The 13,968-nt window shown below is 41.3% G+C and overlaps 2 protein-coding genes across 3 annotated transcripts; one reads left to right on the top strand and one right to left on the bottom strand.

The window, feature by feature from the left end:
- Positions 1-5,780: 5,780 nt before the first annotated feature.
- Positions 5,781-9,529, top strand: hmox2a (heme oxygenase 2a). Its single transcript, XM_069714587.1, has 7 exons — positions 5,781-5,830; positions 6,712-6,829; positions 6,910-7,027; positions 7,414-7,581; positions 7,768-8,091; positions 8,219-8,351; positions 8,843-9,529. Exons 2-7 carry the CDS (start codon positions 6,738-6,740, stop codon positions 8,968-8,970), a joined length of 963 nt encoding a protein of 320 aa, XP_069570688.1. The 5' UTR covers positions 5,781-5,830; positions 6,712-6,737; the 3' UTR covers positions 8,971-9,529.
- Positions 9,530-12,089: 2,560 nt separating this feature from the next.
- tmem186 (transmembrane protein 186) lies at positions 12,090-13,913 on the bottom strand. 2 transcript variants are annotated; one of them, XM_069714553.1, is made up of 2 exons: positions 13,826-13,913; positions 12,090-12,957 (listed from the first exon to the last, which is right to left on the bottom strand). In XM_069714553.1, the coding sequence occupies exons 1-2, from the start codon at positions 13,832-13,834 to the stop codon at positions 12,304-12,306; spliced, it is 663 nt and encodes a 220-aa protein (XP_069570654.1). In that variant the 5' UTR covers positions 13,835-13,913; the 3' UTR covers positions 12,090-12,303. The 2 variants fall into 2 exon arrangements, with proteins under 2 accessions (XP_069570654.1, XP_069570655.1); XM_069714554.1 differs by lacking the exon at positions 13,826-13,913 and adding an exon at positions 13,561-13,697.
- Between the last annotated feature and the right edge of the window lie 55 nt (positions 13,914-13,968).

Genomic DNA, 13,968 nt, shown 5'->3' with positions numbered 1-13,968 from the left:
TGACCAGATTACATCACTCGGCACTCAGACGGCACTTCACACCCCACCTCACCCCACCCTCACACACACCCTGCTGCTGCCTCCCTCCCTCATCCAGTAATGTGGCATTGTTCAGTATTGATGAGGCTGACCTTGAGGAAATCCTCCTGAGCTCGAAAGTGGAGACCGTCAGTCTGACGAGTGCAGCCAAGGTAAACAGTCAATCAGCCAACCAGTCGCCTTCATGCCAATCTAACACCTACCTAATGAGGAAGGGGGCCGCTCTTAACCAATCAGCATCTAGGAATGTAAAAACGGGATCGAGCTTGGCACTGGTAATACTGGGGACATAATGTTGGGAGCAGAGTAGTCTACTCCCTCCATCCTGTATTAGTTTCTGAGGCTGAGCTCGAGTCGCTCTTGTCTTTTGAGCAGGAACCCCCCACTGAGTGAGGCTTCGCTTTCAAAGAATTCAAATGTGCGGCGTGGCCCAGAAGGCTTTTCTCTGCAGATCGGGTGTGAGAACCGGGTTCTTCATGCCGGCTTCAATGTGGTTCTTTTTAGTGAGGGAAATTGTAGCGTGTCAAATGGGTGCACACAGTTAACAGTGAACATGTTAACTGTGAACCCAGAAGGCTTTTCTCTGCAGATCGGGTGTGAGAACCGGGTTCTTCATGCCGGCTTTAATGTGGTTTTTTTTAGTGAGGGAAATTGTAGTGTGTCAAATGGGTGCACACAGTTAACAGTGAACATGTTAACCCGTGAACTTTACTGGGCTCCCTGTGAAGCTGTTACAATCCAATGTGTTTAATATATGTCTTCTGTCATGTGTGTTTAGAGCACTTAATTAACCTTATAAGGACAAATGGAGCATACATCCAATCCAGTGCCATTCGGGAATACGAAATCCAAATAGGGTAGAGTGTTTTCTGCTGTGTACACAATTTCCATTTTTCCTTTAGAAAAAAGTCAGTTTTTACATGTCCCCTCAGTGCTGTCTAAATATCCAGTTTCAGAAATAGAACTTTTTTTTGTTTTGGATTCCCTGTGAAAGAATGCTGTGCTGTCCAAGAAAAAAAAAAAAAAAAAAGGCAAAGCAATTTTGGGTCCAACTCAAAGGAGGGAATATTTGGACTCCATGAAATAAACTAGGAGACATTTCACCCCAGAACACAATGGATGTTGTGATGCGGATTACCCATTGTCTATTGTCAGATTCCCTTAGCCTCACCCTGTTACCCCACAACACATCTATTACTGGAAAAAACATAGGGTGAACCAGTGAATCCCTAACTCTTTTTGTTTTCATACACGTCCCTGTAGTGAGAGCTTTGTCTGGCCTTGGCCCGCGTTGCCAGGGTGGTGGGACTCCGCGCCTCGTAAAAACAATTGAAGAGACAGAAGATGGCGTGAAGCGTGTCAAGCAACATGGTTTCCCAAACTAGAGGGGCCGCACAGAGCATGCATCCCATTTGTCCTCCTTTTTACTTCTCTTTTTAAAAGAAAAAAAAAAATCTTTCTTACTTTTCATTAGCTCCGCTGACTGTTTGGAGTTATTTTAAGGCTGGTTTGACACCTTCAGCAGCTAAGAAGTTGATTAGATCTCCATGGCAGCCATTTTTTTCTGTGCAGAGAGGCAGAAAAGAGGAGCAGTTTTGAAGTGTTTAAAGATCTGATAGTTCCTGCATTTACATTGTCCTATTTCTGATCATCATCCTCTGATTTTAGAGGGACATAAGGACGTTTTGCTATTTATAAAAAAAAATTAAAAAAAAAAAAAAAGTGTTTAACTCTATGGTCTTAACATTTTTAAAGACGTATACGTCATGAGTTTAGAATGCTTGACGTCTCCTTGCAAATAAGTGCTCGAGTTTTATTTTTATGTTATTTCAGATGATCCAACTGTCAGATAAGGTTCACTTTATATAAACATAACCCAAGCAGTCTGTGCATATTTGAGTACAGCCAGTAAAACAGATGTACTTATAAAAAAAAAAAAAAAAAAGTGTTGGGTGTACTTTGTATTACCAGGGATCCGTTGGATGTTCTGTTTTTTTGTGGCTCTAAACCATATGTGACTGTTTTCACTTACAAAATAGGATTTCCTTTAGTAATATATAAGGTTTCTAATCAGACTTAAGGTTTGTCCCAACTCCATATGTTTTAGATTTCCTTGGAGACACAGTGGATCAAGATATACAGGGGATCAGTAAATTCCGGGGGTTGAAAAAAAAAAAAAACTATCCCACATTGCAGAGCTCAAAAGAGGAAAATCCTCAAGAACAACTTTCTGGGTTATAAAAAAAAATATATAAAAACAATCACAGTAGCTGTTATTAAAGGTCAAAAATACTCTACACTCATATTCAGTTTTGTTTTTTAAGAATTCTGATCTAAAGAAAGCACTTAAAAAAATTCTAAAACAACTACATTGTTGTCCTGCACTTGACTCACATGTCAACAGCACAGACTCGCTTAGAGGAAATGTAACTCTCCAACGGTCTAATCCCATCGCTGCATGGAGTCAAGCTGCAGCCCTTCGACTGAAGCTTAACCTCATAGCTCATGGATGTCTAATTGAAGCACACAGTAAAAGTATGACTGTTCACTTCCCATGTCTCGTTACTTGGTCTCACAGGCTCCCTCCGTCCTGCTCTCGCATCCACCTGCACATTCTAACGAGGTGATCGCAGCGCTCAAATACCAGACTGTGATCACATCACATGCCTGCCCCATGTGTACACTTTCCTCTCTTTGTTAGTCCACAACCTTGCACACACATGGAGGCCCGGGCCGCTTCCTGCAGGCCAACGCAGGGAGGTGTGTTTCTAATTATAAACCTGATCCCGGGTTAAACACACTCTCTGCTGGCCACCGCAGCCACCAGGATTTATGGTACTCGCGTTCAGGCCCCCCACCCCTGAAACCCACCGGAGAAGCAAAGCTCTGCACTCTATTTGGCTGTAAATCAAATAAGTATGGCCAGTAGCTGCCAGTCTAGCGACCAGATTGTGTTTTATCCTGCAGGTCTGTTGGATAGATTTCACTGTAATGCATCAACCCCGTTGGTTTCTCAAATATTGAACTTAAACTCCCGTCCGTGGCATGCCCAGGTTCTGCATAGTGTGACTGTAACATGACTGAATATCTCAGTATTTGTTTTCAGACGCAGGAGTTTTCACTTGTTGAACATGAGCTCCTGAAGGTCGGTTTATACTCAAGCATAGAATCTGGCGTAGCAAGACACACCTGACTAGAAATGAAAGTACAAATCACACTGTGACTGGTTCGCTTGACAGCATCACATTTCCTCATCCGTTTCTCTCAGTAGCCTTCAGCGTACAAGTATATCATTTTCCAAATAACACTTGAATCTACCGTATTTCGTAAATATGGATACCACTTTTATGTCTGTGCACAAATATGAAGCTTGAGCTGGGAGACAGTTAGTTTAGCTAAGAAGCCACAGAAAACAGTGAGCCTGGCTTTCTCTGTTCAAAACCACCATCTGAATTTTATTGCTGTGTCTTGTTCATTTATTCCCTGCATATGCAGGCATGTAAAAATTATATTTTGGGGGTTTTACAGAGAGCAGAGACTTTTGACATTTTTGTTTGTGTTTGTCATAAACAAAGAAGATTCAGCATAGTTGTTAGTGAGCCTCAGAGATGTAAGTAACCTTCATGCAGACATACATCAAATTACAAGGGATTGTGGATAAAATAAGTCTTTAAGACTGCATGAATGTGTCAGCCTTGAGAGTTAGATATATTTTTAGTTCATATTTGTCAATGAGAAAATAAGCCATCTATTTTGACAGCGATAGACCTGAAACACCAAGGACTGAAGTACAGTTCCCGCATTATTGAGGTCAAATACCAGAAAAATGTCACTAAACACAATACATATAAGGTCACATGCTGTTGCTGCAACGCCCAAATAGTCTAAAATTTGAACCGAGCCAAAGTGAATCCAGCTCTGGATTATTTTAGCCTGCGCCTTTTCATTATTGAAAAGACGAGGAAATCCTGCAGACAGGAAGGTTTCCCTTCTGTGTAATAAAGATCCAAAATATTGTGCCAAAAACAATTTGGAGTGTGGTAAACAATGTGAGGGAACAAACATGACTCTGGCATGGCTGGACAGTTGATCATGGCAGCGTCATGTTAACCCCAGGGACCAGTTTAGTACCGACAGGGAATGATACAAACAAGACAGTGTCCAGGTTGCACTGTGAAGAATGATCCTTGACCCGAACACAAGCAGTCAGGCATACTTAAGAGTATTACACACCAGTTCCTATATATTGTTAATCACTAATGAATCAGAGAAAAACAGCCAAAACACTCAAACACAGGAAATTGTATTCAATATAAAGCAAAAAAAAAAAAAAAAAAAAAAATCACTCGGGGAGGGGGGGCAATGGAGTCAAGGTCAATGTAATATTGTTGATCATAGGAAGCTCGTCTCGGTTATTCACAATGACAAAAACAAACAGAGGTGGGTCCTTGTTTGGGCGTTTTGGAGCAGGACAGCAACAAGTAGAAGTGGGGTTTTCCTACAATCGAGCAGTGCTCTCCAGGGCCCTGCGATACATGAAAGAAGCGCTTGGAGCTGCCAGAATCTCTTTCAATACTTGCAGAGGAAAAAACTGCAATCCCAGTACCTTTGTTCCTTTGTTCTTGTTCTCAAGTATTCTTCTGGAAGCTTATGGGTGAACTGAGGGTGTTTTTTAATCCAGGGTGTGACTGCAACAACACAAAAACAGTCACTGTATAGTGGATTTTTTTTTTTTTTTTTTAATTTTAGGTTGAGTAGATGTATAGATTAAGAGCAATGTAAACAGCAGGCCAAAGGAGGATGTGGCATACAAAAATATGACAGTGACATGTAAACCATACATTTCCAGGGCATTGTCTGTTGCTTCCAAGGCCCGACGTGTATATTTTTTTGCATCCGTGACATCATGGTTAAGAGGTAATGAAAAGCAAACACTGCAGTGATATAATGTAAAGATATACACTCGTATAGATTGGGCTGTGAGTTGCTGCAGAGTTTGGTGAGGTTATAAAGTTACTGGACATTATATTTACATGCAAGACTGTAGTGACTGGCTGGGAAAATAAAAACACCAGTGGCAGCGTTTCAGATGAGTGAATAAATGAGAATGAGTGCTCCATCTGCACTGCAGACCTGAGTTAACTCAGTTTAGCTGACACTAATCAGCTGCTACATGAAATGGTATGATGAGCGCTTATTCATGTGAGGTACATAACATGGAGTCTAGTGACACCTGGTGGTGTAAACAGCACACTACTGAGTGGAAATAAATGTGCGGTATATGTGTTTAAAACTTACAACAGTTCACCTCGTGAACACAACTTCAGGATCTAAACAAACAAATACATTAAATCTTCGCCAATAAAACTTAGAAATACATAGCCTATCTTCATTTTTTTTTGTCTAGGGTTGGTATTAGATTGGATCAGCAGGAGGGACGTTCTGCCTGTGATTGGTTGTAACTTTGTAAAAGGTTTCAAATGGAATTAGGGACCAATTAATTAACAGCCAGGTAACCAATTACAGCAACGTACGGTGTACAACCAATCACAGCAGGGTGCGCTTCCCTCCGGATGATCCAATCTAGCGACACATGATGAATTCCACCACATGCCCCCGCCTCTTTTCTGCAATGAGAAATCTCATTGGTGCAGAGTCTTCAGCCTTAACCAATCAGCAAGCCTTTTCTCCGCAGATACGGATTGATTGGCTTGTTGTCATAGAAACCGCGCCCCCTGCACCTTGTGCGCTGCTGTCTCAGGCCGTGCAGAGAAGGCAGCGTTTGAACAAGGTAAACAAGCCTTTCATTTTGATTTTACGAAAACACTGTCGTTATACACGGTATGTGTTTGTGTTCACAGAGACAGAGAGCTCATTTCCGAAGTCAGTGTGGTCAACAAACTCGTAACTGTCAGCTTCTCGCATAACAGACGACGTGCCGTGTCAGTTTTGTAACCGTCTCCTCAAATGTCAGCTCGGTGCTTCGACCTGTTTCAGGGTCAAAACTGCCAAATACTAATGATAGGGAGAAAAGTATTTTAAAGGAACAATGCCGCAACAGCCTCACAAATAAGCGCAATGTGCACGTGGCTTTTGATCAGCTAACAGTGAATTCATCGTTGTTGCAGACCCTCCTGTGGTGTCAAAATAAAAGCTCTTAAAGTGCTATGTAATCATATAAAAGTCGACTTTTAACAAAACTTATATAGAGGCCATTTAATTTAAGTGATTAACTTAAATGTTATGATGTGGTGAGTGGTTTATCGTCAGCAATAATCTTTTTAGATTTATTTTTCAGTCATTTTTACACTCTTAACTTCAAGCTTTTCTTTTCCACTGTTGTAGTGACCAAAATCAATGTGTCAAAAATATTAGGGCTACTAAAGATTATTGTCATTGATCAATCCGCAAAGTTGTTGTTTTTATTTTTTGATTAATCAATAAGTTGTTTAGTTTTTCAAATGGTGAAAAATCTGTCGTTTTGTCCCAACCGCCAGTCTACAATTAAAGAATATTCAGGTTATTATTATTATTATTATGGCAAATTAAAGAAAGCCAAAAATCTTGATTTAACCAACTGATTCTTCTCTCTGCTGAAATCCCAGTGTCTTATCATAGATCTGTTAGCATTCATTTGATTAAATATCTTTATCTCTCTCCTGCCTTCTGAAGGTGAAAACAGAGCGAGACAACCAGAGATGGAAATGAAAATGACGTCGGAGCCCAAATCCAACGGTGTGGCAAAAGGAGGGGCGAGGATTGTTGTGGACGACGACGATGAAGTTCTCCGGTATAAAGACGTCCCTGATCAGCCGTTCGTTCTGAAACTTGTTCATTGTTCACGTCTGTCCCTCTCCCTGTTCCTCCAAGTCCAACCGACCTGTCCGAGTTGTTGGCCGAGGGAACAAAGGAGTCCCATGACAGAGCCGAGAACTGCCAGTTTGTCAGAGACTTCCTGAGGGGCCGCATCAAAAAGGAGTTGTTTAAGGTTGGCATCCAAAGTATCTTACGCTCGTCTTGCTCACAATAAGATGAACCTCCAAAGATGTCAGCAGAGTCGGCAACGGTAACTTTATTTTTTTAAAAAGTAGTAAATTAACTATTAAAACATGAAACCCGCTTCGCTGCGATTGTTGCTCTGCCGCAAACACAAAACAAGATCAAATTCATGCTTTGGCTTAGGAAACATTTGATAAACAATAGAGCCGAAGAAACTGGCAACATTTCAGCTCTGGAGAACATTGATTCATGCATCAAAACCACAATTCACAAATGACCTGTATGGGATGCGTTGCAGTTTAAAAATTGTTATTTATAGTTGCAATAATCAAAAGACAGAAACACGTTTTCTCCCCCCTCTTCCTCTGTTGTCAGAGAGGTACGGCAGCTCTGTACTTTGTCTACTCGGCCATGGAGGAGGAGATAGAGAAGAACAGGGACCATCTTCACATCGCTCCAATCTATTTCCCTGCAGAGCTGCACCGGCGCGAGGCTCTGGCCCGGGACCTGGAGTATTTCTATGGAGAGGACTGGGAGAGCCAGGTGAGCAGAGAGCACTCACAGGCTGTATGTTATTCTCTGGTTACAAAACGGGACTTCCCACATGGCTGGCCCATTTTATTGGTCGATTTTCCTGATCATATTGTATAATGGATTCGAACTTCTTCACTTGACATCCAATGTGCCTATCGGACGTTTGCAAGTTCCCTGGCTGTGTTCCGTCTCCAGATCAGCCTCTCTGCAGGCACCAAGCCTTACGTGGACCGCATCCACGAGGTGGGGGAGAAGGACCCGGTGTTGTTGGTGGCCCACTCCTACACCCGCTACATGGGCGACCTCTCAGGCGGACAGATCCTCAAGAAAGTGGCCCAGAGGGCCCTGAAGCTCCCCTTCACCGGAGAGGGTCTCAACTTCTACCAGTTCGAGGGAATCCACAGTCAAAAGGGCTTCAAGCAGCTGTACCGAAGCAGGATGAACGAGCTGGAGATGGACGAGGACACCAAACAGATCATTGTGGACGAGTCCAATCGGGCGTTTGGCTTCAACATGATGGTGAGGGAGCACAGAGGACACATGGTGACAAAAATCATCATGAACGCAGGAAAAAAAAATTTACAATACAACATATTGTTTGAATGGTCAGAGATATAACAAACATCTCCTTTTATTCTGGAAACAGGTGTTCACGGAGCTTGAAGAAATTGGAATGACCATCAAAGAGGAAGTCCAAGACGCCGATTTTGGACACAGTCACGCAGAGATCATGGAGGGTGGCGATATCAACAAGTGCCCGTACTATGCAGCTAAAATGGGTATGAAATCATTTTAAGTTTTGAGCATACAGTCATGAAAATAACTTCTACCAGGAAAAAAAAAAAGAAAAGTGTATTTAAAAACGAAAACCACTCAAGTACAAATATCACTCCCACAGATTGTATCTCCGGCGTTATGTTTATGAAATACGTTATCAGTGCATTTAAAATATTATTCTGTAATTAGAGATTTTCAAAAGTTGTCATTTTCTTTGAGACAGTAACAAACAGACTAAACCCTCTGCTAATTAAAGTTGGATTCATGCTAAACCCCAAATACAAGGACTGCTGGAATTATGCACCTCTAATATAGTACATGCAATAGTGCAGTTTACTATATGATAGCTACACTGAAGAGGCTGTAGTCCATGAAATGACTTAAGAGCACAAACAATGTGATGAACCGTCTTCCTGCTTTGTCAGTTCTCATTCGTTCATGTAATCTTTTCACCTGCCCTCCGTCCCTCATCTCCTCCCTCTCCTAAAAACAGCTGCCGGTGGGAACCCCACCTACGCGTGCCAGTTAGCCATGACGCTTCTCAGACATCCACCCTGCCAGGTGGCTCTGGCCGCCTGGGTGGCCTTCCTCGCCGGGTTTACTGCCTGGTACTTTCTGTGACCTCTAACACACTCGATCTGCCATCTGATCATCATATCTGAGCGAAGAAAGGAGGATACCGTAGCATCCCGCCAAAATTTCTCCTCTTCAGTTTGACTGTTACCAACCCGAAAAGGGCAAACAATAAACTGAATGTTTTTTTTTTTTAATTATATTTTGTGCCAAGCATTTGATGCATTTGCTCTGTGAACGTATTTATTCTTATTTGCCCTCATTAATTCCACTCTGTGGGATATACTGCTGCTTTATGCCTGTGAGACTGATAATAGCAGGGAAAGAACTTTTATGATAATGCAGTTGTTGTGTGCAATAAAAAGCCACTTTAGGATGCATGTTACATTGTATGCTGTATTAAATGTCAATACGTATGCACAGTTTATAGATACTTCAGCATGTAAACATTTTTTTTGAATCGCTTACTCTTCCTCCAGGGGATCAACATGAATGTATTCAATATGCAAGTGAATTACACGTCGTCTTGAAAACGTGTGGCCGTCTGGAGGTGCCCTGTACAAATGGTTGTATATTTTGTCAGCCACTAAACAACGGTTAAATCTCACTAAGGCTTCTCTTTAATAACATTTGCATTTTTGTGTCCGTTACCGAACTTGATTGCACCCTACTTGTGGCAAACTAAAGTGATTGGACGGAGGTAAGACACACACACACACATCTATGAAGGTCCCTAAACTCACACAGCATGTGAGACAAAAGTCATGAAGTCCAAAAGTACCAGCCTCCACACCAAGATGGAAACCACTAAAAAAAAAAAAAAAAATCCCCCTTGGGGATTAATAAAGTAACTATCTGTTTATTATCTATCTATCTATCTGTCTAAATGACATGCGGTAAAATGTTTTCTTACAAAATGTATTATAATCGTTGAAAGAAGTTGTCCACTTTGACGAACCTACATACTTTGTCCGTGTAAAGAATAAACATCGCGCAAGAAAACACACAAAATATTGGCTTACGGATAAAACAGCGGCTGGACACTGGCTCATAGGAAAACCAGATTTACGCGACAAAACGATCATCAACATTGTTATTTACTCGCAAACAGCGAGCATACACAAAGTAAACACTGGTATTATATAACAGCAGCTGTGCACTGGCTCTGCCAGATTTACAAAATATCTTGGAGATAAGAACATCGCTGATATTAAAAGCATATTATAAAGTATAGATGTGCTATACAAGTCCCTTAATGCTTCACGTAAAGCACCTTGAATTTGGAAATAAACGCACCTTGCCTTATGAGCAGTACTTGCACGCTGTCCTCGTCGCTATTAGCCGTTAGCTTCACCCGCTCCGTCACCGGTTGTTCGCCGCGGACCTCGCCTGTCATCGTGTGTGCTGCTGCTGCCGCTGCCGCTGTCAGTTGTAGACTCTCACTTGCTCGTTTTTTTGTTGTTGTTGTTGTTGTTGTTGTTGTTGTTGGTGTTGTGGTGGTCTTTTCGGTTGCTTCATAAAGAAATGCGAAAAGTCGCTTTTCGGTCGCCATTTTCGGGGACGTTGCGCTCGTTTGCGTTCGGTGACGTCACCAGTAACCTTTGACCTGGCAGTCTGCCCTCAAAACGTCAGTTCCAACCAGACTGAAAGTTTGGGACCTAAGATGCACTATTAACCCCTTAGTGAAATCAAAATGTCATTAGAAAATTAACAAAACCAACAGAAACGGAAAATAAAAGCCTTGTTCTTCCTTTTTTTTTAATTGTTATTCTCGCTGTGGACGTGCAGGAACTATAGTGTCCGCCAGGGGACGCTGAAGTGTTTTTATAGTGTTTACCAGACTTGTGGGAAGATTCCAGCTGTATAATTTTTTTGTCAATTTATATAAAATAAATATGGATTTTTTTTTTTTTTTTTTTTTTCATGATGTGGGCCAGTTTGGACAATTTTTCTTTGCCATGTACCATATACATGTACCAAGTTTGAAGTAGTCCATATTCTATAAAGTCATTTGACATGCAGTACATATACTGGAGTCAGACGTGGAACCTCAGTGACTCAATATATGAAGTGATTAAAAGTGAATCAAGCGGAATTGAAAACTTAAAAAAAAAAAAACTTGGTTTGGTGTTTGTCTGGTGTCATTGTTGTTGTTGTCGCTGTCAATCAATCAATCAATCTGTCAAACTTTATATATAAAGCCCTTTTCATACATTTCTGTGCAGTTCAAAGTGCTTTACAGATGATTGACAGGTAAATGATAAGACAGACAGTTGTATACCAGAAAAATAAACTAAATTTGGGCACAAATTAAAAACACTTTTTTTTTCAACTATTGTCAAAGGGCAAGTGGGATCGTTTCTCTGCGATGGATGTACTTCCTTTTTCCAAGATTATCCTGCGTAAATTTTCCTATTAGGTACATGTGGCTCGCATTTGGCGAGTGATAGTTGCCATGGACAAAAAGGAGACTTGTATATATGTACAGCGCCATGTTTGATTTGGAGCAAGGTTCTGAAAAGAAACCCGGCAACAGTCATTTTGTTTGCATAACAGCATATATGAAATTATATGTACTCATATGTGTGGTCAATAATTCCCTCATTCTGTAGCTGAGTGTTGGTGAATGTTTTCTATAATGTACTTAATTATATAAATAGTTTTCAGTAAAGGCATCTCAGTGTCTTATTGCTTTATAATTTAGGACAGATACAGGAGATCATTCCTGCCAACCGCAATAAGACTGTACAATAACTCACCTCTGGCAAAATCCATCACATAACAATAACACTGCTGACTGTGTTTCTTGGTTGTTTGTATATAATATATATAGATATATACTGTACTGTATATACTGTGCATTTTATATTTTATATTTATATTTTTTGCTGCTATTTTTCTGCTATTTTATTGCTTTTCTATTATTCTACTATTATCTATCGCTTCTGTATGCTGCTGTAGCAAAAAAAATTCCCCTCAGGGATTAATAAAGTAACTACCTAACCTAACCTAACCTAATTATTTTATTTCATGCAACCAAGCATGTTGACAATCATTGTTTTAAGATGCAACACAACTATTTGCGCATTTAAAATGTGAGGACACTTTTACCAATAATAACTTTAGATTTTATTTTACTTTCACTGCTTCTTACATTAAAATATCTGATTACCGGACAACAGTAATCCTACATATCACCGCAAACTTTATTCACTTGGCATGTTGTGTCACTCTCGAGGCCACAGTCCTGCTGAAGCCTGCAAACATGCAATCTTACTTTAAAAAAAAAAAAAAAACTATTCTGGCTATTGATTGGACGTTTCAGACTTCCACTGTGTAACATTTAAATTTTTAGTAATTTTTTACATTTCGAACAAATAATCATTTTAAACTTCCAAACACCTTCTCAAAACCCTGCCTGTCCACCACACGTCCAAAATGAGTGGAGAAATACAGCGTCTGTGGACTGCTGTATGTCTTAAGTTTCAATATGGTCTCATTTAGGGAGTCCCCTGTATCCCCGATGGTCATAACGTCCGACACAGGCAGGTACACGTCCTGACGTTTGCCCCAGAAGGTGAGGTGGGACACTTTGAGCGTGGTCTGGGACGGGTCCAGGTACATCATCCCCACAATCCTCCTGAAGAGGTGGCTGGCGGCGTACAGCATGCCGCCAGCGAACAGCGCTATCCCCGTTGTGTAGCTGACAAGAAATAAGGGGGCGGCTTCCTGGAAGTAGAGGACGTAGACTGGGGGCAAGATGATCACCGTGATCGCAGTCTGGAGCAGTTTGAGCCGGGACACGGCTCTGAGGAGCTTAATGTGCGGCAGGGTGTAAATCACAGTGTACTTCTGTGCGGATAAGTCTGAGTATCTGACCAGCGCTGTGATTTTAGGTGTGAGGGGTCCACGGCGGCTCTGTTGGACTGATGCGCGACCCGGTGAATGAGGCTGAATCCGACATGCGAGCAGACACGATCCTCTGGTCCCGAACGAGATGCGGGAGGTTAACCTGCGCAGCAGCACCGACTGGATCTGTAAAAAAAAAAAAAAAAAATAAGTAACATCAAACAAGACACATTTAAGACTTCTCCAGAGCCAAAACAACATGCAGATTAATTGACGAGCTGATCGACAGAACATGCGTCTGCAACAATTTTAATATTAAAGTTTGTCGTAGTCTGATGGCAAACTAAACAACTGCTGCTGAGAAAACGAGCAGAGTGAATGATATAATTTGGGCTCCACGAAACTGTGATTTATCTCGCACGTTGTAGATATGTAAAGACCCGAGCGTGGAAAAATAATCAGCAGCACCTGATAATAAATTATAGATAGTAAAGATTCAGTAGGAATCCTCCTTGCAGCCAGCTGTATAACAGTATGGGGAAACTAATATAAACATTCACAACGAGTTCATTTACGGAGGAGTAACCAGCACTAACAATATGCACGTGTTGGCTGTTGTGTTAATTACCCAGAAATAAACAAACCGGAGACACACAAACATGTCCTGACCTACAGTCAGTGCAAAGCAGCAGCTCGTTTATGTGACCAATAATTCAGCTGTCACATGTTTCTGATAGACTGAAGAACAATGATAGCGATATAAGAGCTTGAGGAAATAAAGAGGCTCACCATGATCGGCGACAGGCTGAATACATAGACGATAAAAAACAAAAAAACAACAACAACACAGAAACAATAACAAGAGGAGACCAAAGGGAACCCTTGAGGCAGCTAAATGCTACAAGCTAATACTTATCAACTTTGACCCGGATGTGCTAACGACCACTAACCGTCTTTTTTGTTTATTTATTTTCTCGCGTGCCCCCCCTCCCCTCCCCTCTGCGGCAAATAATCACTTTTATATATATTTAAAGACGACGTCTTATTAATTCACCTGAAACATAAGCTTTTTTTTTTTATTATTATTATTATTTACAACGTGACAGCTTCCGGGGGTTTGCGGAAACGGACACGGAAGTGCAGCGCAGTCACTTCCGCCGCGGAGCTTCCTCACAACAGGTCACTCGACGTCCGTCG

Source organism: Brachyistius frenatus, unplaced genomic scaffold, assembly GCF_029030835.1.
Source record: "Brachyistius frenatus isolate BFR_SWC_R1_liver_20210118 unplaced genomic scaffold, ASM2903083v1 Contig_132, whole genome shotgun sequence".
Taxonomy (NCBI): Eukaryota; Metazoa; Chordata; class Actinopteri; family Embiotocidae; genus Brachyistius; species Brachyistius frenatus.
Note: the sequence above shows the minus strand (reverse complement) of the source record. Positions and strands in the feature narration are given on the sequence as shown.

Coding starts and splice junctions, on each gene's coding strand:
- hmox2a (XM_069714587.1), top strand. CDS start 6,738: ATGGAAATGAAAATGACGTCGGAGCCCAAATCCAACGGTGTGGCAAAA. Junction 7,582..7,767: donor GAGAGGACTGGGAGAGCCAG/GTGAGCAGAGAG, acceptor TTCCGTCTCCAG/ATCAGCCTCTCTGCAGGCAC. Junction 8,352..8,842: donor GTACTATGCAGCTAAAATGG/GTATGAAATCAT, acceptor TCCTAAAAACAG/CTGCCGGTGGGAACCCCACC.